Here is a 23,452-nt window from a genome sequence, read left to right on the forward strand (position 1 = left end):
TGGTGCTATATATAATAAAAATAAGGGGCCAAAGCCATTTGGAAAAACAGAAGTGAGCATGTCTCAGATTGGCATATTGAATTGGCCAAAGCACACTGCACAACTGAGGAGGAAAAGAGTCTAAACAGAAGCAGGTTGGCTGTGTAGGATTTGCTTTTTTAAAAACATACCTTGCTCACTTCTTTTAAGGCTCGTTTGCAGATCTCATATTTTGGTGAATCTTTAGGGGTTTTCTGGCAGATGGTCTGAAATAAAAGTCAATCAATTCACAAAACTGAAATCTGTATATTGTTAAATCTAAAATCAGATGAATACAGAATTACAGTACAATTAAAGAAATTAAACATGGAGGGGCAACATAGAAGCATATTTTCCTACCAGCCAGAACTCAGTGCACATGGGGTGTGTACCTACTTATGTGCTCTTCAGGGAGTGCAGCATGCCGATACCAATTTATGGTCTAATGCTGAGGGAGGGGGTAAGCCACGGACCTGCCTGCTTGGAGCACCATGTCCTCCCAAAGGCCCTGGAGAGAGCAGAGCCTGTGCTCCCTTTCAATTGTCTCTGGCCCTTAAGACGACCATGGAAAGTGGGGAGGGAGGGAAGCTCTTTGCACCCTTTATTCCTACTGTATAAAAGGTTCAACATAATCCAGTCACTAATGTTCAAAGCACTGTGGAACTTTTGCTGAAAGCTGGCTAACCACGTGAGTTGGTCATGAAAATAAAGTTCGGCCAAAATAAACCCTTGTATCAATATGTTCCTAACAATGAAGGGGCTAAATTATGTTTTTGGTAGAGTTACACAAATATTGTAAGACCTTTAATGTGAAACCATTCTTCAGGTGAAATTATGTTTTTACAGTCTGAATGTAAGAAGAGAATCATACTTTTCATATTACAATTTAAGTGAAACAATGCAAACTCACTATAAAGAAAAAATTTCAACATAAAGTTTAGAAATTATCTCCTAGAAAAAACTGTTTTGTAATTTTCCATTCTGTTCAGCTTGTTAGATGCTTTCATACCTGAAGAACAGAAGTATCCTGAATTTAAATAGTTTGGATTTTTTCTTTTTTTAAACAAACACAGGGATTTACTGAACAGTAGAGTAGGGCCCATGTGGCCAGGATGTCTAAACTAGCAACTGTAGATATATATAAAGGACTATTATTTAATCAACCACTGTGAAGTATTGAACACATCCCCATAGTTATAGCAGTATTCATGATTACAGAGGAGACTGACCTGTACAAGTCCTGATCTGGGTCCTACTAAAGCCAGAATTCAGGTGTGGATTTTAATCCATGTAATTGGCAGCAGTGCAGATCACATTCAGTCCTGGCATCCAAACCAAAATGCCACAGACTTCATGAGTATGTATGTTTCCATCAGATTTCCACCTCTGCTTCCTAGCAAGCTCCCTCACTGTAGGCTCTCCCAATCACTGCAGCTGTCTGTTGGGAGAGAGATCCCCACACACCCCACCATAACAGGCTGGTTACTAGCTATGGATGTAAATGAGGTTTCCCTCTAGTGGCTTCCCCGCCGCATTGAGGGCAGAGGAGAAATTACTAAAATTGTTGGCTACGGATCAGATTGTGACCCCCTTAATTTTCACAGTGCCAAAAGGACTATTCCTGTGAGAAAAGTGGGGTACACAGTCTGGCCCTAAAGGAGGAGTCCTTTAGTCTGCATGCAGAAAGCCTATGTTTTGAACTGAAGGACCAGGTTCTAGGCCCAATTCTGTATGTATGCAACTTCTATGGTAGTTGTGTCTTAACTTTGACTTCGACATACAGTTTCATTAGAGACTGGTGCCCAACTGTTTGACCTGATCTTCTACACAGTTCCTTGGTCAGTGCAAGTGCAAATAAATGCCACTACCCACTTCACAATTTTCTCTTTGTTGTTGACAGACCAGATTATACAGCCACGGCTCCAGTCTAAACAAAGTAAGGTGAGAATGGGCCAATAACTAAAAAAAGAAAGGTTGCTTAATTTCCAAGGACACAATATACAGATAAAAAAACAAAAATCTCTGTTCTCACATCCATCAGCAACGGAAGGCGTGTAACCCTCTGCATTGGAAGAATGAGGAAAGAGATCATAGGTAAGTTCCTGCAGTCTTCATGGGACTCAATCCGTGACAGCATTTCTTTGAAGGCTGGATTTGTAGCTCTGAAGAAAAAAAAAGAAACCACAGGTTTTTAAAAGATTGCTTTAATTTAGAAATGTGAATTTCTCTTTTCAAATAGCAGTGATGTCACTAAATCAGAGGAAGAGCAGTCTCAGGGAATCTTATCCTTTTAGTGTTCGACAGTTATATTTAGAAATATTATACAAATATAACTGATATTTAGATACATCAGTGCACGCATACACACAAAAATCAACAAAATGCAATATATGATACAAAGGGAAAAGTATAAAAGCATTGCTATGAAGAAACTAGTAAAACTGTGCTTGTCAATGAAGACAATTTAGCACATGATTGCAAATAGGATTGGACTCTACAGCCAAGTATATTTTCACCCTCAATTACATCAATGGAATTAAACATGTGCTTTAAAATAAGCATGTGCTTAAATGATTTGCTGAACTGGAGCCCAGATGTTATGCTTTAAGAAATCCTGATTGCTGCTGTTAAGGGGATGATTTAAAAACATGCATTTTAAGCATAATTTCTTACAGTAGTTTCTGGAGCGTTCGCTGTTGGTAGACTTCATTAGTACAGTATTTCACATATGGGTCAAATGTTGATGCAGTATGCTTTTCAACAATATCACTAATATCCTCTATGAAGATATTGTTCTGATGCCTTGCTTCAAGTTCTTTAAAGAACCTGCAAAGGAAGAGAAGAAATTACCAATTTCACTAAACATAATTCATAATGGTTTGTCTCTTGTAGCATTTCAAACTTTACCTGACATGATATGGGATCATTTCACAGAACTTTTAACCACATAAACAAACAAGGGGCAATACAGGGACAATCTGAGAAATTTGGGGACTCTGTAGGGAGGAAAAGATTAACTGATGTGAGATCTTCATCCCGTGGGCTCAACTGTCCATGTATTTTTTGCACAATATATGTAAAAGAAATGTGGCGCAACCCATCAGACTCCAGCAGAAGCAAAGCTGGTCAAGTTATTTTTCACAAACAGTTAAAACAGAAAGAGTACTACTAATAGGGTTGCAACGGTACTTTTCAACAATACGGCTGAAAAGGAAGTGAAACTACTTGAAACACAACATCTATGGTTCTATGAGTACTGAATCTTTTCTCCTTGTAGTAATGGACGTGCAATAGCATAGCTGCAACAATAACTGGAAAACTCCACATCAACTTAAAAGTCAATTACAAAACTAAAAAGAAAAAAATTAAATTAAATTGCTGGTTGATATGCTGAATGACCTGGTAGAGTTCCCACCCCGCTCCAAATAGAGCACACGCTACCTGCTCTATACCATTCAGCATACCATTGAAGTCAAACCCAGAAAGGAGATACTGAAGCCTAAAACTTAGGTTGACCTAAGCTACGTCACTCACCGGCATGAAAAATTCACACCAGAGACACAGTTAAACCAACCTAAGCCCTGGTATAGATACTACAGGGTTGACAGAAGAATTCTTCCATCAACCTAGCCACCACTTCTTGAGGGAAGGGATTTACTAGAGTGATGGTAAAACCCCATCTGTCGCTGTAGCAAGTGTCTACACTACAGTACTGTAGTTACTGACAAAGCTGCTGTGATAAATGAAGGGGGTTGGGGGTAACTCCCTTTTATGGACTCCCAACCAGCCAGTAGCTATAAAATCCCTCTTAATAGCTGTTCTCTAATTGCTCTACCTGTAAAGGGTTAAAAAGTCTCACTGCTATGCATAGGTAAAAGGAAGCGAGTGGGAACCTGGCCAAAAGAAACAAGGGAAGGTCTAGAACTTTTTAAAATTGAAACAAGACTCCCCTTTTGTCTGTCTGTTGTTGTTCTCCTGGGGCGAGGTGGACAGGGCAACAGCTATGCTGTAAGACGCTTGGACCAGATATGAAAAATCATCAGTATCATACCTAGAAACTACTAATTTAAAACCCCAGACATGTAAGTAGATCAGGAAATGTCTAGGAAGACGCAATTAGATTTATCCCTTTTATTTCATTATGGCTTGTGGATTCCTCTGTGCTAACCCCAGGTGCTTCTGTTTTGCTTGTAACCTTTAAGATGGACCTCAACAAAGCTATTCTTGGTGCTTAATTCTTATAGTGGCTCTTTTAAAATCTAGCAATAGCCTGAGTTCCCAGATGTATTTTCTTTCAATAAGATTTATTTTTTTAAGAACAGGATTTGGATTTGTGTGTCTTAAGAGGTTTGTGCACATGTTTAATTTACAACCCCCGCCCCTTCTCAGCTCTTCCCAGAAGGGGTGGTGGTGTGAAAGGGCTTGAGGGTACGCCATAGGAAGGAATTCCCAAGTGTGCCTTCCTGGGTTCTCAAAGGAGTTCTGCACTTGCGTGGTGGCAGCATCTACCAATCCAAGGTCAGAGAAAAGCTGTAACCTTGGGAGTTTAATACAAGTCAGGAGTGGCCAGTATTGATTTTTAGAATCCTTGTGGGCCCTCACCTTCTGCACTCAAAGTGCCAGAGTGGGGAATTAGCCTTGACAGCTGCTGAAGAATATGGTTATAAACATATATTCAGCGTCGACTCCCTTGCAGTTTTTCTCTATTGATAGCGCAGTCTTTCCTGGCTGTAATGACACGTCTCCAATTCTAAGAGGCATAATCTCACTGGAAAGCCTCTAACTCCTGCCCCTCTCATTTCAAAGGATGAGATAATATAATATAAATCAATGACAATGTACATTAAGTATTGTCCATGTGATTTGGAGAAGAGTAGTGGCTGGCAAAGAACACCAGTCTGCAGTTCTATCTCCTACTACATATGCTGACTTACTCATTGTGAACCAGTGGTTTGCCAAAAGAGTCTCTGGAGGCCTTCAGAATTCTATTAATCAAGCAGGGCAAGTTTTCAAGTTGGGTCATCTACTATGTTATGAACTACAACATTCAGATTTAAAGTACAGACCAACCTAGGTGCTATCATGATCCACGGATATCGAACCCAGGTCCGCAGGGTTTACAGGAGTGGCCAAGCTCCAACCCTGTACCTGTCAGCTTGCTGACAACTGCTTATCTGGGACCCATGAAACCCAGCCCCAGTTTGTGGCTCCACCCCTGAGGTCCTACTGATGGAGTCCCAGAGCAGCCAGCTGGACCAACAGGAAGCTATCTAAACAACTGGGCTCCACCCTGCTCCTGCTCCACATGTTGACTTCCTGGCATCCTGACCAAGGTTGACTCTTGGCATCCGACTTGTGGTTCCTGACCTCCAGTTTGTCTCCTGCCTCAGACTCCCTCGTATCCTGACCAGGCCTATCAGTCCTGACTCATGGTTCTGATCTCAAGTTTATCTCCTGCTTCTGATCTCCCAGTATCCTGACCCAGCTGACTCTTGACTCCTGTCTTGTGACTGTGGACTCTGGCTCTGACACCACTAGGTCTGGCTGCCTACAACCCAACTATGACAGTTGCAGGCAGTGACTAGAAACCATTTCCACCATTTTTGTAGTTGGTAGAAACTCCTATATAAAATTAATCAGCAATATGCTAAGAAATGATGAACTATGACATTTCTTCCCATTTCATATTCTGGCATGCTGAAAAGATCATAGAAGATTAGGATTGGAAGAGACCTCAGGAGGTCATCTAGTCCAACCCCACGCTCAAAGCAGGAGCAACCCCAACTAAATCACCCCAGCCAGGGCTTTGTCAAGCTGGGCCTTAAAAACCTCCAAGGATGGATATTCCACCACCTCCCTAGGTAACCCATTCCAGTGCTTTACACCCTCCTAGTAAAACTGGTTTTCCTAATTCCAACTTAGACCTCTCCCACTACAACTTGAGACCACTGCTCCTTGTACTGTCATCTGCCACCACTGAGAACAGCTTAGCTCCATTCTCTTTGGAACCCAACCCCCCCTCAGGTAGTTGAAGGCTGCTAGATGTTTGAACAAGAAAATTATCCTTACGTTTTAAAAATTAAATCATATTTTTGGCATCAGGTGCTCAGTCCATAATCCTTTCAGGGAACAGTAAAAATCTAGGGTAGGAATGTTTTAGAAGATAAGGGAAAATCACACTTATTTAAAAACAAAAAAACAACCTACCTAGAGCAGCAGGCTATTCTTATACAGAGTGCTATGAATCAAGATTTGGATCAACAGGTTCCCTTTGTGCATCCAGCTTACTATAGCTTATCAGTAAACCAGCTACTTCAATAAATCCTTTAGGTTTGAAGATTAAAAATTAGTTCTGATCAATCACAAGAGCTGCTCATCACAAACTGTGTCTGGCCCTTTAATACCAGAAGACTTAAATAAAGTGTTGCTGTTTCCTTTAAATCTAAGAAATTTTTCTGATTAAACTTTGAACCCATTTAAACTAAAGTCAGACAAGACCTTGAAAGAGGGTCCAATTCTTTCACCATATCTTTGGTAATTCAAATAAATATCCGACCTGTAATTCGCTAATGTAAGTCAGGCTGCCTCTTTTTTAAGGGCTATATAAATTTATTTAGAAAATGCATCTTCATTGATTTCTTAGATCAAGGAACAACAGACTAAGCTTTAGTCAATCCTCACTCCCTAACAAGAAAGGAAGACTCTCTCCAAATGCTTGTTGCTTTAATTTGGCAGCTCTTTGTTAAGAGCCTTTCTACGTTTTAAGCTGATCATTAACCTTCAGTTAAGCATTACGCAGGAACAGTGCCTTGATATTTGTGCTGGCAATTTGCTCATGCTATGTTTTCCTGCTAATATGAACAGTTTTAACCCCTGATTTACCATCACAAATGCCATCACAGTTAATTGATATAATTCATATGAGCTAACTACTGTAGAGGCCAAATCATTTAGACAAACAAAATTCTCACAGACTTCAGTGGGAGCTTTGTACAAAGCAAACAGGAATTAGCTCCAGCTAGTAGCTGTGAGCGCCCTAGAAGGAACCAACACCTTAAATCAACCATTTCATTTTGGCAAACATTTCCTCTGAAATTAACCACAAGAGTTACTGAACAAGACTGAAATTTGAAGACACTTGGCAGTTGAGTATGCATTTACGTGGACGCTTGAGTCCTTTAACCAGGATAATTTAGGACTGGATCTGTCTCACATTAGGACACACTAAAGTAAATCGGATTGCTTCACAAGTGGTCAGTTTGTACTTCTATTTCTCCATGTGCTATTGATTAAAGGGGTCTCTAAATAGGGAGGTAGACAATCAGTACTTAAATTTCCTTATCCTATGTGCACTATTTAATATGAAAACTACAACTACAGCAAGAGAATATAACTCGGACATCTCTAGGTATAACTGGGTCCTAGACTGCTTGTTCTGTTTCCTTTGCTGTTGTAAATTAGGGCTCCATTCTTAGAAACATTGAGCATTGTTGCCAGGTGCTAAGCCTTCAATTCCCAACCAAAGTCACTGGCAAGTGGGGGTTCTCTGCACCTCACAGGAGTGCTCTTCACCTTGTAGGATTGAGCACTCAAAAGATCCTTTTCCATCCTCATGTTATTTAATGTCCTCCAATTCTTAATCCATAAAAAGCCATGAGAAACAGGCTTACTCTGTATGGATTCAGGGAGATGTGGGGCTCTTCTGGTGTCTCGGCCTTTTCTTCACTGGTTGTCTAGCTAAGTACAAACATTATTCGCTCTCCTCTGCTCCCTGCCCCCAAAGAAAATTTCAAACTGCCCACCAAAATTATTTCACTTATGTCTTTCTCCACCCATGTTCTTATTGTTTAAATTACAGCATATTTATTGTTTCACACAGGGGACTAGGATGCGCATCATGTTCTAACATGCTAATTTCTTCTACAAACAATGTAATAGTTTGGTGGACTTTTCAAAATCCTTCCACCAATTTCTGAGATCACCACTAAACAATGGGTCAGATCCTCAGCTGGTGTAAGTGAGCATACCTTATTGACTTTGATGGAGCCATAGTGATTCATACTAGCTGAGATCTGGCCTTAAAAAAAAAAAAAATAAATAAATCACAAGTCAATCTTATCACTAAGAAGGTTTTAAATTAGGGCTGTCAAGCAATTTAAAAAATTAATTGCAATTAACTGCTCAATTAATCGTTCTGTCAAACAATAACAGAATACCATTTATTTAAATATTTTTGGATGTTTTCTACATTTTCAAATATATTTATTTCAATTACAAACACAGAATACCAAGTGTACAGTGGTCACTTTATATTTATTTTTCATTACAAATATTTGCACTGTAAAAACAGAAGTGTGGTGGGGCAGTGCCCCACCCTCAGGCCAGACTGGGCTACAGCAGGCCAGAGCGGCTACATAGGCAGTCAATCAGAGAGGGCCTGCAGGGAGCCAATCAGGCTGAGCAAGAGGCAGCCAATCAGGGCCAGGCTAGGCCCTATTTGAAGGCTGCCCAGGTGAGAGGCAGTCAGTCTCTCCCACACTTTCAAGGGAGAAGGTTTATCTCCTGAGTGAAGGAGACCAGCACCCACAACAGCACAGTACTGGCCAGGCTTGGGGGAGCTGAGGCGAGCTCCAGCCCAATACCTGCTAGGCTGCAGGCCCTGATAGAAGGGCCCACAAGGTGCAAGGGGGCTGAAGGGGAAGCGGCCCAGGGAGGAGAGACGGACAAGGGGAGCGAAGGAGGTCAGGGAGGCTGCAACCAGAGGGTCCCTGGGCCAGGACCCAGAGCAGAGGGCGGGTCTGTGTCCCCTTCTTCCCCCTTGTACTATACCCGGCTGTTAGAAGTAGCCATAGTGGACTGCACCCGACCCCTGATAGAACGGGTTAGACTCTGGGGATGTGGTTGGCCACTGCGGCTGGGGTGAAGCGAAAAGACTGCTGTTAACCCTCCCGGAAGGGGGTGAGAATGGACTAGGGGGCACTGCCAGAGAGCAGCGTCCTGAAGAGGATGCCACAAGAAGGGAGCAACACAGATCCAGATGGGACACCACCAGTAGAGGGCACTCCACATGGCCTGAGCCAATTCCCAGAGGTTCCAACAGGAGGTGCCGCAGTGGTGAGTCCGCACCCCGTCACACAAAGAAATAGTATTTTTCAATTCATGTAATACAAGTACTGTAGTGCAATCTTGCTCATGAAAGTTGAACTTACATAATTCACATCTGTACAAAAAACCCTGCATTCGAAAATGCGTAAACTTTGGTGCCTACAAGTCCAATCAGTCCTCCTACCTGTTCAGCCAATCAAGTTTGTTTTCATTTGCAGAAGATAATGCTGCCTGTTTGTTGTTTACAATGTCACCTGAAAGTGAGAACAGGTGTTCACATGGCACTATTGTAGCCGGCAACACAAGATATTTACATGCCAGATGCGCTAAAGATTCATATGTTCCTTCATGCTTCAACCACAACTCCAGAGGACATGAATCCACGCTGAAGACGGTTCCGCTCGATAACAATCCAAAGCAGTAAGGACCAACATATGTTCATTTTCCATCATCTGAGTCAGATGCCACCAGCGGAAGGTTGATTTTTCTTTTTTTGGTGGTTTGGGTTCTGTAGTTTCCGCATCTTGGTGTTGCTCTTAAGACTTCTGAAAGCAAGCTCCACACCTCGTCCCTCAGATTTTTGAAGGCACTTCAGATTCTTAAATCATGGGTTGAATGATGTAGCTATCTTTAGAAATTTCACATTTCTTCTTTGCATTTTGTCAAATTTGCAGTGGAAGTGTTCTTAAAATGAAGATGTGCTGGGTCATCATCCAAGACTGCTATAACATAATATATGGCAGAATGTGGGAGAAAAACAGAGCAGGTGACATACAATTCTCCCCCAAGGAGTTCATTCACAAATGTAATTAATGCATTATTATTTTAACGAGCATCATCAGCATGGAAGCATGTCCACTGGAATGATGTCCGAGGCATGAATAGGTATGAGTCTTTAGCGTATCTGGCACGTAAATATCTTGTAACACCAGCTATAACAGTGCTATGTGAATGCCTGTTCTCACTTCCAGGTGACATTGTAAATAAGAAGTGGGCAGCATTATCTCCCATAAATGTAAACAAACTTGTTTCTCTTAGCAATAGGCTGAACAAGAAGTAGGACTGATTAGCGCCTACAAGTCCAAAGTTTTACATTGTTTGTTTTTGTTTGAGTGCAGTTCTGTAACAAAAAAATACATTTGTAAAAAGCACTTTCATGATCGAGATTGCACTAAGGTACTTGTATGAGGTGAATTGAAAAATACTATCTTTTTTACAGTGCAAGTATTTGAAAAAAATAAAGTGAGCACTGTACACTTTGTATTGTGTAACTGAAAATGTAAACCTAAATATTTTCAATTGGTATTCTCTTGTTTAACAGTGCGATTATTTGCAATTTTTGAATTAATCGTGCATTAACTGCGATTAATTGACAGCTCTATTTTAAATATTTATTTTTTAAGCTAGACAATAGGGATATTAGAGGCTTGATGTCAGTTTCCCATCTCAGTTATGCTGGTATAAATCTGTTGACTGCAATACTTATGCTGCATTTACACCAGCATAAGTATTGCAGTCAATAGGGTTACTCCAGATTTACACCAGCATAACTGAGATCATTATCTGCTCCTTCGTCTTAAGAGGCATTTAACACATTCTGATTATCTAAGCATTGTTCAATGAAACCTAGAGTTATATCATGCTTTATTATTATTTACTGACGTCCCTATTCAGCACTTCACATGTTTCAAAAGACTTTACAAATTTTCTAAATTCCTGTAAAGTATTAGCCCCACTTTACAGATCTGGAAAATGAGACAAGTGATTTGCCAACGGGAACATAGTAAATCTATTGCAGAGACAGGATAAGAATGTATGTCTTCATAATTCTTGATCTTGTACTCACTCCCCTAGTCCATTCTGCCTCATGCAATCAAAGCATTTACTCTTTGCTCACAAAGTCTCTCATTCTAAATGCAAAGTGTTAAATAATATATAGAGCACTGAAATGCTTTAGAAGCTACTCTGTTGCTGCTATAAGGATGCTAAGTTCCTTTTCTCCAATAAGAAGGAATACAGTCAGAAACCCACCAACAACAGTAACTTGGCCATTAATAGTGTACAGTCAAGTTGCTTTAACTAACATAAAAGATTTGCCAAAGTGCAGGATTAAAAAAAACCAAGACTTTAAAGGAAGTAACTGTTTTGCATTAGTTAGATAACCAAAATATAAATAAAGTGATAGTTTGTTTTGCCTGATGTCAATATGGGACTCACTATTCTTTTTGACACTGGAGTCCTCACAGTGGGGCGAAGTAGGGGAGGAAGAGGAAGGGAAGGGTGGGGCTACTTTTGCATCAAATTGCTCAGCTTATATCCATTTTGTTCTCATCAGTGTAAATGACTTTACAAAGTCTGTGTTTCTGAAAATGCCTAACAGGTTGACCAACCAAACCTGGAACTTCATTATTTCCCTAATGAATAAGTATGAACATCTCTCAGAGAAATCTTCAGTTAGACCAAGCAGTGACAGTTAACAGGAGTTTTTGCAGGGCAAACTGTTTAGAGAGCTCTGCTACTCCAACAGGACTAGAAAAGCTCTGAATCAATGTACTGCACCATGTATAACTGCACACCATTTATACCACATATACTGCATACCATTAGTTATGTTGTTAGTTATTGCTTCAAACCCTCATGCTAGCTTCCAGCATCTTTAAAAACTACAGAGAAGTACAGATAACATTTATTTCTGAAAAAGATTTATTTTCCTCATGCTGTAACCAAAAGGTCAGTAAGAACTCTGCACATTTCAGAGTGTTTTGTGGATTTTTATAACTTCATTTTAGTATGCATACAAGAAACTGAGTAGAGCACAGCACACGTCTGTTTTACATGACTTCATCTGGTTTATTGTTTAGCTTGAGCACACTTTAATACTACTTTCCCCTCCTTGTTACATTATAGTTGACAGCCCTCCAGGACTGTCCTGGAGTCTCCAGGAGTTAAAGATTAATCTTTAATTAAAGATTGTTATGTGATGAAACCTCCAGGTATATATCCATCCAAAACCGGCAACCCATTGCTACCTAAATGCAGTTGTCAGAAGCTACACCCACAAGTGACCAATTAGTTTTGTCTTCATGGTCTGTTGCTAACACGGTCTTAAACTTCTGAGTTTAAAGGCACACTTCCCTGCTACACACTTGTTACTGTAACAATTTGTTAAATTTGGCATTTAACCTCTGTACTTTAAAAACAGCTCACTCACTGGATTGACCTTGTACCCATTTACCTATATTTACCACAGTATTTACAATGATAGAAAACAGAAGCACGAAAGCTGGAAAGAAAAAAACAGAGAACATAAGCAGAAAGGCCATTGTTATTCCAGAGGAATGAACAGGATAAACTAAAGACTATTTCAGGACTCCTGGATGTGAGAGGTCACTAACCACCTATTTCAACTTGCTGCTTTACCAAACCACTTATATTCATCAGCAGGTGACTCTCCCAGGATGGACAAAAATCAATGATTTTTAAAAAACTTATTTAAATAGGTTTAGTTTTAAAAACTAAACCTCTTTAAAATTGACAACCTACATTAAGGCCTACACTATAATAATTTATTAAAATCACTTAAATAAAAATCAAGCAACACACACTTGCTCCCAAAGTTTTAAATAATCAAACCACAGAACTGTTGGAAGTCACTGGATAAAACACACGGAACCAGAGTTTGTTGAACCAGCTTTTGACAGCAGTAGCCTTTTCTGAAGGTGCAAAGAGTATTTTCTTCATTGAAATTTATTCAACTAGTTTAGTTCAATGACTAGTTCAGAGTTAAAAAAAAACAGAAAAGCCTGTTTTCCTTTTCTAATCGATGAATAAAAAACTAGGTGTGAAAGGGTGATATCTACTAGTTCTAAAATCTTGAAGGACACAGTGACCAGAAACAGTCAGTTGATTTCAATACAGATACTTCCTTTGTTTCATAAATTAGTTTTAAATGCAAAACATGTTTTGGTAAATGTCTTAAGTATCCAGCACACTTAAAATAGTTTTAATTTAAAATAAAATGCTATTTTGTGCATTTTAATTTAAATTTCCATCCAAATAGGGTTTGGCACAAATAACAAAACTTTATCATCAAGTAAAACATTAAGCTACACAACTGGCTGTATAAATGCAGTGTATCTTCCTGGTTAGCAAAAAAGCACCAAATTTAGGGGAAGGCTATATTTAGTTGCCAATCAAGTGTTATTGTTACCAACCAATGAAAGTTTCCATTTTTTTTTAAAAAGGAAAATAACTAAAGGACAAATGCAAAACATGATTAGGACTGATTTATTTAAATCAATCCACTTGGGACTCTCCTAATCTTAAACTTAAATTCTAGCCTCAATAAATCGAAACCACAGTCTAACCACCTCAACTGAAATAGTCTTGCTTCATAAAGTCACATTTGCAATGTATTTGCTTAAAAAAAAAATCCATAACATTCCCACCCTTTACACAGTGATGTTTGGTAGACAGAATCTTTAAAATACATAAAAATTATCCCATCTGGGTTTACATGTATTCCTGTTAATTGAATGCCTGGTATCAGAACAGTGAAAAAACATTTAAAGTATGCACAACTTTAAGGCTACTGGTATTTTACCAGCCAGTCTCAGAGAGCCTTTCCTTGAACAACAACATCCAAATTCTTACAGAACTTGCTAACTTAACTGCAGCTGAGGTCAAATTTTGGCCACTTTCCATACATGTACATTAGGGCTTGATACTCTGTGCACTAGTCAGGTATGCGTTGGCTCATTTAGGATCATACACTGAGGCAGCACAGAATCGGGTTAGTTCCCATAGACGCTCCCATAAGGCAGCTGTCTCAGGGACCCATCATACAAATACTTAGGGATGACTTTAGGGGGACTACTCAAGAATAAGCATTAACCTCATTATTAAATGTGTTTAAAAAAAAGTATGATTATGTAATTAAGCCACTGTATCACAATGCATATACAACATGCTTGGCCAATCTTAATTGTCACATTTCCTAATTTTTGAGTATTTGACTTTGCAACTAACATTCTTCTACTGTAGTTCTTGTAGATGAATTATACATAGAATCAAATCTTGTCACCTACACTGAAACTCCTACATAAATACATTCAAGGGCTGTTTTAATTTCACCAGCTCCATAAAATTTCACCAATTTTAGATTTTTACAGTAATAAAAACTAGTACACAGCATCAGAATATAGTAATTAGCAACTTTTAAAATGTTTTCTTACCAAAAAATATTTGATTAATTGCTTATCACCATGAGTGGTATATTTATTTCTAAATGAAGAGTGGCAATGAATGGAAGGGAAGAATAGTACTTTTAGTCTAGAGCTACAATGGTATTGGGCAGGATAGGAAGAAACGCTAACAATGTTTTGTATCAGATTTAATTTTGGTACAAAACCACAGCATGAACTGGTCTTAACTCCATGATGTTAACAGAGCAATAAGACTTGTTTGTTTTGTCAGTGTATGCTTGTAGAAGTCAGTCACACGGTTCTGCCTGGTCATCCACATTGCCAGAGATGTAGCTCAACAGCCTTGCTTTTAAAATTTTTTGAGCACCATTTAGGGATAATATAGCAGGTCTCCCTGAAAACTAAAGGTGCGCGCGCACACCTCCCACCCCTTTTGACAAAAATATAAACTATGCTTTCTAAGCTCTAATACTCAAGGACTGATTCTGGCAAAATCCCATTTCTTGCAAAACACAGGATCACAGCTTCAGATTTTTGAACAACTTACTTGGAAAGATGCAAAATACGTGTTATATAAATTTTATTATTTACATACAATACTTTGATATAGTTCTTCTCTACAAATGTAGAACTGGAGACTATTCTTCTTACATGAATACTGTGACAGCTTCCTAAAGAAAGATTAAACCAGCTGTGCTGCAATAGGTACTTTTCATGCTCCCTGCCTGCTCTGGCCCCATGGAAGTCCCGGAAGCAGCCAGAATGTCTCTGCGGCCCCAGGAGGGAAAGTGGGGCTAGGGGGTCTCCACATTCTGCCCCCACCCCAAGCACCAACTCTGCAGCTCCCACTGGCCGGGAACTGCGGCCAGTGGGAACTGCGGGGACGATGCCTGCGGGTACAAGGGCAGAGCACAGAGCCTCCCTGCCCCCACTCCCAGAGGTTGCAGAGACATGCCGTCCACTTCCAGGAGTGGTTTGGGGCCAGGGCAGGCAGGGACCTGCTGCCCCGCCTGCACCCACCAACCGGGAGCAGCCCAAGGTAAGCACCGCCCAGCTGTAGCCCAAATCCCTCACCCCCTTCCACACCCCAAACTCTATGGCAGCGAAACTCGCTGCCCCAGGCTCAGCCCAGAGGCCCCCCCACCCAGAGCACACCCCAACCCCTTCCCCAAGCCCGGTGAGAGTGAGTGAGGGTAGGGGAGAGGGGATGGAGTGAGCAGGGTGGGGTTGTTTGGGTTTGTGAGATTAGACAGTTGGCAACTCTATGCTACCAGAATAAAGCATTTAAGAGCCAACAAAAAAGCACACTCAGCTGAAAGGATATGTATGTGTAACAAGCTTCCAGAGGAGATGGGATGAAATCAGTAGTCTGACCTCCTTCAGAAAATGCTGCAAAAACTTACTTGATAAAGCTTTTCCAACCATAACTAGAATATTTGAATCTCTCTATCCTATACAACCACTCCCCACCCCCAAAAAAAGCTTACCTTATTCAGAGCTTTCTATAGGCCTGAAAAGATGACAAATCAGACTCCATGAAGCCCACTGGAAACTTGGCTACTGGCATTCTATTTTATATCGGAAAAGCTTAGACACTATGGGCAGTTTGAAAACACTATGATAGAAGTCTCATCAGCTTGCATACAATAAAGCAGGGGTCGGCAACCTATGGCATGTATGCCAAAGACAGCACGCCAGCCAATTTTTAATGGCATGCTGCTGCCTGCTGGGTCCCAGCTGCCAGTCCCGCTCAGCCTGCTGCCAAACCCAGGCCAGGACCCCGGCAGGCAGCAGCGTGCCATTAAAAATCCTGCCCGCTCTTCTCCGCCCCCCCGTCCCCTCCCGCGGGGGCAGGGTGAAGAAGCTTGGTCCTGCCCGCTGCCGCTACAGGGCAGGCGAGCTCCCCCCACCCCCGCCTCTTCCCCCAGCATGCTGGGTTCCTGCCCCTCCTCCTCTCCCTCCCTGCCGCTGATCAGCTGATGGCCCTTGCAAGGGAGGGGGAGAAGTGGAGCCCCAGCGTGCTTGCTGCTCCGGGAAGGAGGCGGAGAAGAGGTGGGGACAGGGCATATCCCCTCCAGCCCCCTGCCACGAGCCGCTCTTGGCAGGGGGCTGGGAGCACCCCCACGTCCCTAGCCCACACCCCCGGCCCTCTGCCCTGACCTCTGTACTCCCCTTGCAACCCCCATGACCCGAGCCTTTACTCCAGCCCCCCCCACACCACATGCCCTGACCCCAGCACCCCCCATGACCCCAGCCTTTACTCCAGCCCCCCCACACTCCATGCCCTGACTCTTGCACCCCCCACATTCTCATCCCCACCCTGAGCACCGAATGGGAGCTCCTGCACCCCCCGCACATTCCTGCCTGCACCCCTCACACCAAATGGGAGCTGCCCAGGTAAGCACTCCACACCCAAACCTCCTGCCCCAACCCTCAGCCCCCTCCGTCATTCTAGCTCCTGGCCAGACCCTACACCCCAACCCCCAGCCTGCTCCTTCACCCCCAGCCCTGTGCTCAGTGCAGAGAGAGAGGAAGAAAATGGGCTAGAACCAGGGAGAAGGTTGGTACCCACTCTATTTGGGCAGGGCTAGGATCCCAGGCCGGCAGCTGGGACCCTCGCTGGTAAGAGCCAGTGGACAGAACCCTGGACTAGCAGCGGGTTGAGCTGCTCAGTGGTCCCGGCCGCCAGCCCCACTCAGCCTGCTGCCAGTCTGGGGTTCTGGCTGCCAGTCTGGGGTTCTGGCTGCCAGTCTGGGGTTCTGGCTGCCAGCCCCTTGCCAGCCGGGGTCCCGGCTGCAGGCCCCACTCAGCCTGCTGCCGGTCTAGGTGAACAGAACCCCAGACCAGCAGCAGGCTGAGCAGGCCGGCGGCGTAAGATCAGCATTTTAAATGAAGCTTCTTAAACATTCTGAAAACCTTGTTTACTTTTTATACAATAATAGTTTAATTATATAATATATAGACTTAGAGAGACCTTCTAAAAAACGTTAAAATGTATTACTGGCAAGTGAAACCTTAAATTAAAGTGAATAGATGAAGACTCAGCACACCACTTGTGAAAGGCTGCCAACCCCTGCAATAAAGTGTAATGTGGTAACCTACCACTCTGGTGCTGAAAAGTTCAGTACACATGGAGAACATGGAAGCTAGAGAAACCAATATTACATGCAGTGCAAAGAATCATCATTTTCAGTTGAACTTAAGTGGTAGCTGTTATATTTAATCATTATTGCTACAGTTCAAACAACTAAATTAAAAAAACATCCTTAATAATCATTCAGAACTGAAGGGATACTATGCTACAGACAACTGGGTTCATTTAATCTTTTTGTCATACAAGTATACTGTGCATACTCTAACAAAGATCCTTATTTTCTTTCCTTACATCCACTGTGCATTATGGGAGAATTATGGGTTCCTCATACAGCTTGGTACCTCTCTGTTTTACTTCCAATATAGCAAGCTACCACTTGCAACTTATTGAGGGAGAAACAAAGACTGATAAAATCAATACTCTTTCTTTGGCCAGTTCTTGTGTCCCTTCTCTGACCACTAACACTTACTTTATTGAAGATAGTATTACAAATTCTGCTGCATTTAAATTTTTTTTTTCTGGTTTTGCAACACAATTTGCTGCTGAGAGTTTTAAAACTGCATCTGTAACCGTAAATTATTCCATTCTAACGTTTTAGCATCCATGAACATCTCAGTTACCGTTATCTAGTCAATTCACATTAGACAGTTGGATGTGAAAGTTTCAAGGTCAAGCAAATCTGAGCTAGTCAAATCTAATGTGGAGGTACACCACAAACAAAAGTTGTTTTTTTTTCTGGTTACTGGGTGGCAAGTCCAACAATGCATTCAGTAATGTTGAATATTTCTGTTTTTATTCCTTATTTTAAGAAGGTTGGGAATGAATCTGTTAAATTATTATTGCACTGAAAAAGAGTGAACTACTGACTTTTGGGGAGATTTTCAAAGATACTAACTGCAGTTAGGCAACTGATTCTCATTGAAAGTCAATGGGAATTAGACACCAACTCCATTTGGTGCCTTTGAAAATCTGTACCTGTGTATCAGCACATAAGGAAGCACAATGCATATCGCCCCACCCATCCCTAGCAGTGCACCTTTTAATTCATTTTCCAACTTTGTCTTATGGGTGGGGGACTGAACTATACTTGCTCACCAAGAGCCATGGTGTTCCAAGTGCAAAAGTCATCAGAAATCATTCCTAACACTACTATGAGACATAATTTTTGTCTGGAATATTTTCAGTTTTATGGCTTGGATAACTCAGATTTCTGACAGGTTTCAGAGTAACAGCCGTGTTAGTCTGTATTCGCAAAAAGAAAAGGAGTACTTGTGGCACCTTAGAGACTAACCAATTTATTTGAGCATAAGCTTTCCTGAGCTACAGCTCACTTCATCCGATGAAATGAGCTATAGCTCATGAAAGCTTATGCTCAAATAAATTGGTTAGTCTCTAAGGTGCCACAAGTACTCCTTTTCAGATTTCTGAGATTACTGCTGGTGATTGTACTTATATATCAACAAATAAGTTTAAGAAATAAGACTAATTCAACCAATCTTTTTAGAGGGCTGACATACAGAAGCGTGCGTGTGTGTGTTTTCTCATTGAGGGAGTTGTTGCCAAAAAAAGGCAGGATTGGTAATTTACTGACATTATCAAAGATAAAAAGTTAGATAATAAAGAATCAGGCAGGCTAAGGACTATTAATTCATGTGGGAAAAACAGAAGACAATCTGAACTGAGCATGAGCCCCTCTAAACATACTTGATCCTAGAGGCAAAAGAAAACGAGGACATAGAGAAGTCCTAGACAACAGATCTGACAGAAGAGTGTAGAATAAATCCAGAGTTATAAAAGGGAACGCTCCAAAGGGAGCTCCTATAGTGAAACTCTTCTCATAAATATGTGGCGCAATGAGTTATGTGCCATCTGTGTTGTATTTCTATAGGGAAGACATTCTGGAGAATTCTATTCCATCAGTGTCATAAATCTTTCAGAAAGGGGCACAAACGGAGAGAATTCATTTGTCAGAATACCCTTAATAGAAGAACAACACACAAAGAATACTGACAATCAAAGTAGGAGTGAAGAAGCTTCTATAGATGGGTTGCTAGGTAATCAGATAAATTTCACCAATGCTCTGTTTTAGGTTTATCACATAATTGAAGCCAATTTATCTGAATGGGGAAAGAGCCAAAGGTAAAATACAGAGACATTTTAACAGTGGCTAGATTAATCTAAGAAAAGCTGCGAAGTTTTTTTAACTGCAAAAATGACGACATTGAACAATCCTTACTTTGGCAGGCACATCAGCCTTACTGTTCGGCCTCAGTGATCACATACTTCAGAATTCATAAACACATTATGAGGAGCAGTTAAGATTATATGTGCATTAGCTTTGATATTTCTTGACCTTGGGGGTACTTAACTATTCTTTCACCAGCGCCTTTTTCTATGGAATATACATGTTACTTCTTTCACACTATTAGATTTGCTGCTGATTCAGTGTAAAAGACACAAGGTGTACGGACTAACTGTTGAAAAAGAATATAGAAACAGTATTACAGGAAAGACCAAATAAAGGCCTTTTATGGGAAACACCTATCCAAACAGTAACAACGAATGTTTTCTCTAGCCACTTGTCTCTCAAGAGCACCAGTTGCCTCAAATTTACGTTAACTGTCTATCATTGCCCTAAATGTCATTTAGAAAATTATTCTTAGGAAGTGAAAATGTATTTTGTGCTGAATAGTTGACAAAGTTATTGATACTGCAAATGCTAAAATTCATGTGCTGGCATCTACAGAAATCCATGAACTGTAGCTAGGAAATGGACACTGATACCCTGGAACTTGCTGATCTAGAGCAGTAGTTTTCAAACTGGGGTACACAAACTCTCACCAGGGTTACTCAAGAAAAATCTTGCAATGGCGGACAATATATTTTATTTAGTAAGGCTTGGCAATTTAATCATAGCTATATTATGACCCTCTCTCAGATTGGGGTACACAGACTACATTATTTCGAAAGGAGTACGCAGCCTAAAAAAGTTGAAAACCACTGCTCTAAAGTCTCTGGGCTCCTTGGAATTTTGTGACAGCCACAGAAGGTGCAAAATGCAGGATACAAGTGGATGCTGGGAAAGGCAAGGACTGCAAAGGGGAGATGCAGCAGTAGGGTGACCAGATGTCCTGATTTTATAGTCCTGATATGAGGCTTTTTCTTATATAGAAGCCTATTCCCCCCCCCCCCCCCCGCCCCGATCCTGATTTTTCACACTAGCTGTCTGGTCACCTTATGCAGCAGTCCCCTGCAACGTGGAGCCAAACTCTGCTGCAGATCTCTGCATAGTTTTACTCTGAGTAGGAGATTTGGGCTGAACACAGGAGTAATAGGGTACGGTCAACAAGTCAGCACACTGCACGGGTCCACAGGCCACCAGCACTGCTAGTGCAATAGACTACAAGTAGTAAAACTACTCATGAGTTGTAATAGTAACAGCCATGAATCAGCTGAGTAGGTGCTTCTCACACCTTGCTTCCAGATTACATGGGAGGGTTTTGTCCCTCCCATCCCTGTTTGTCTGCCCTCTTTCTCAAAGCCCATTCACTCAGATCTACTGCCAAGGAATTAGATTTTCCCCCTTACAGATTAACCCATTGTGTCCAATGTGAAAAATCAGAGTTCAAATCTTTAAACATAAATTGGTAATGCTAATACTGTGGTTTTACCTATCCATGTGCTTCCAACTTGATTTAGAAGCAACACCTTGAGGGGTTAGAGAGTAGCTAATTCTCTATGTGCATTCAGTTTAGCACTTGGCCTGTTTCTCCTGAAATGGCTAAAAAAAAAAAAAAAAAAAAAAGAGGACAACTGGGATACAGACACTTGTCCACTATAAATTGGACTGAGAAAACCAACTCATTTCAGGCCACTGTAGAGTTAGCAGATGGTAATGACTGTTAGTCTGTCGTCTTAGATTGCACTCAAACTGGTGATCTAGAATTTGTGAAAAATTCTTTCGTTACCATTCACCTACTATACATTAATATATTACACAAACTCCAAACAATTCACCACTTCTAAAGATCTTAAAGGATTAAGAGTGTCAGTATGTACCATCTCAACAGTATGAGAATGAAAGAACATAAAGAGTATTATATGGCAAAAGCAAAAAGTGCACAATACCAAGATATGGGCAAGTATAGATACATTAGTTTGATTTACAAAGCAGTACTACTGAAAAGCTACCTGTTCCCAACACAGGTATGTCTTACATGTGTAGCTCATATGCAATATATATTTAAAAAACAACAACATAAGAATGGCCACAGTCTGAGTCAGACCAATGGTTAGTCTTTCAACAGAAGCCAGTGCCAGATGCTTCAGGGAACATAAGCTCCCAATATGTGCTAGGTTCCTCACAAGCCACATACCTCTGAAATCATTAGGCATTGCATAGTCTAAACAACTTTGTGAATCAATGTGTTTTCTATTTCTTTGTCTTTCTTCCCTATTAACACTAATCTTTTAATATTCTATAGGTTTCTAAGCATTTGTTGAACTAATGGGAGAAAAGGGAACACCGCAGTAAAACTCCCAACAGTCTTGTAAATTTGTTGTTTAGGGATGTCGGATAAACTGTTTTCAGAGATGCTTAAATAATTTCCTTTTGACTTTTCCTTTCCAAGACAGATTCTTGGGAAACTGACCATTTTTGCTCAATGCATTGAGATTCAAGCTCTTTATCTGACAACTGATTTATTCTCAGGCTACACAAACTTTTACTTCAGCGTAAATCAGCCTATTACAACCCCATTAGCTTCTTTCCCAAGACAGTCCACCTCTCACTGAATTTTGATAAAATTCATATGATTTTATACATACTGTATATCCTTTGTGAACAGGAATATTATATAATCAGATATATACACACAATTATGAGACTTTAGCTTTTTGAAGTAATCTTGCAAAGTACTTTATAGCTAAACATGACTGTGCATATTGTACCCTACACAAATTATTCACATCAACCCTTCTTTTCTGAGGAGAGATATGTCAATAAGCTTCCAAATGCAGAGACAGGCTTTGCTGTCTGTTTTTTACCTGTTACAAAGAGAGCTTTGTTCAATTAGGAATGGCCTTGTCATTTATTAGAAGCTTGACATTTCTGGGGAGCTTTTCCACTGAACATGTTCAACCTTAAGATACCAGATATAAACTACATGCGATCTTCATTAAAATGTAGTATGTTTGCCAGTGCATTTGTTTTTCAGTAGCTACCTTCCTGTCTCAGAAGCCAGCGAATTCCAGCTATTACCCTAATATGCAATTTGAGACTGTGTTTTTAAAAACAAAAGGAAGTTTGGTTAGAATATACCATGTAAAATAGGACAGCTGTATTAAATTACTACACTTTCGTGACTGGGAAATGTTTTTACACCACCTTTGAAACTTTTGAAAAGGAGGTCAAACAGTTTTGATGTACTAAGAGAAAGGTTTTAGTTGCAAAATCCTTTCCCATGGGCTTATTTGTATAGATGAAGGTGCAGAAAGACAGTATTTCAAAAGCACCTTGTTCACTATGGTTTTACAGAATCCTGTAATTGGGGAAATAAAATATGCTTTAAGTTCTGAGAAAGGAATAAACAACTCATTTTTCACTCCAAACTACAAAAAAAGTTCTTGAGCCTCTAACTAAATTTCTAGACAAGTAGAAATAAAATTATAATTTCAGGCCAGTTTGTTATTTTCCATTGTTTCCCCTCTCTCCTGCTCCCCCTCCCCCGTTATTTTGAAGACAATTATTTAAAAGGAGTTAGAAAGATTCCTCTAAAAACTTTTGTTTTCCTTTTGCTACTTTAAAATTCTCATTTAAAAATAGTTTTAGTGAATTTAGTTATAAGAAAAGCTGATGATTAACACTGGATCCCAGTGTAAACTTGATCACTGATATGCCAGTATGCTGTGCCCTACAGGAATGATCTATAGGGGAAGGAAAGTTTCTAGGCTAACTAAATCGTTGCTATGTATTAAGCTAACAAAAACAGGTGCCAACTACTACCTATTGCAAGAGTGGTTTTGTAACATC

At 40.6% G+C, this 23,452-nt stretch overlaps 1 protein-coding gene across 4 annotated transcripts in view; it reads right to left on the bottom strand.

The window, feature by feature from the left end:
• The window catches only part of ARHGEF26 (Rho guanine nucleotide exchange factor 26), a 115,074-nt gene that overhangs the window by 58,281 nt on the left and 33,341 nt on the right, over nt 1-23,452 (bottom strand). For all 4 annotated transcript variants that reach the window (XM_073359637.1, XM_073359638.1, XM_073359636.1 and 1 more), the window contains exons 7-9: nt 2,692-2,844; nt 2,051-2,180; nt 171-245 (exon numbers count right to left, since the gene is read on the bottom strand). In XM_073359637.1, the coding sequence (XP_073215738.1) occupies nt 171-245; nt 2,051-2,180; nt 2,692-2,844 (358 nt within the window). The remainder of the gene's footprint in view (nt 1-170; nt 246-2,050; nt 2,181-2,691; nt 2,845-23,452) is intronic.

The sequence above is a fragment of the Lepidochelys kempii genome, chromosome 9, assembly GCF_965140265.1.
Source record: "Lepidochelys kempii isolate rLepKem1 chromosome 9, rLepKem1.hap2, whole genome shotgun sequence".
Classification (NCBI taxonomy): Eukaryota; Metazoa; Chordata; order Testudines; family Cheloniidae; genus Lepidochelys; species Lepidochelys kempii.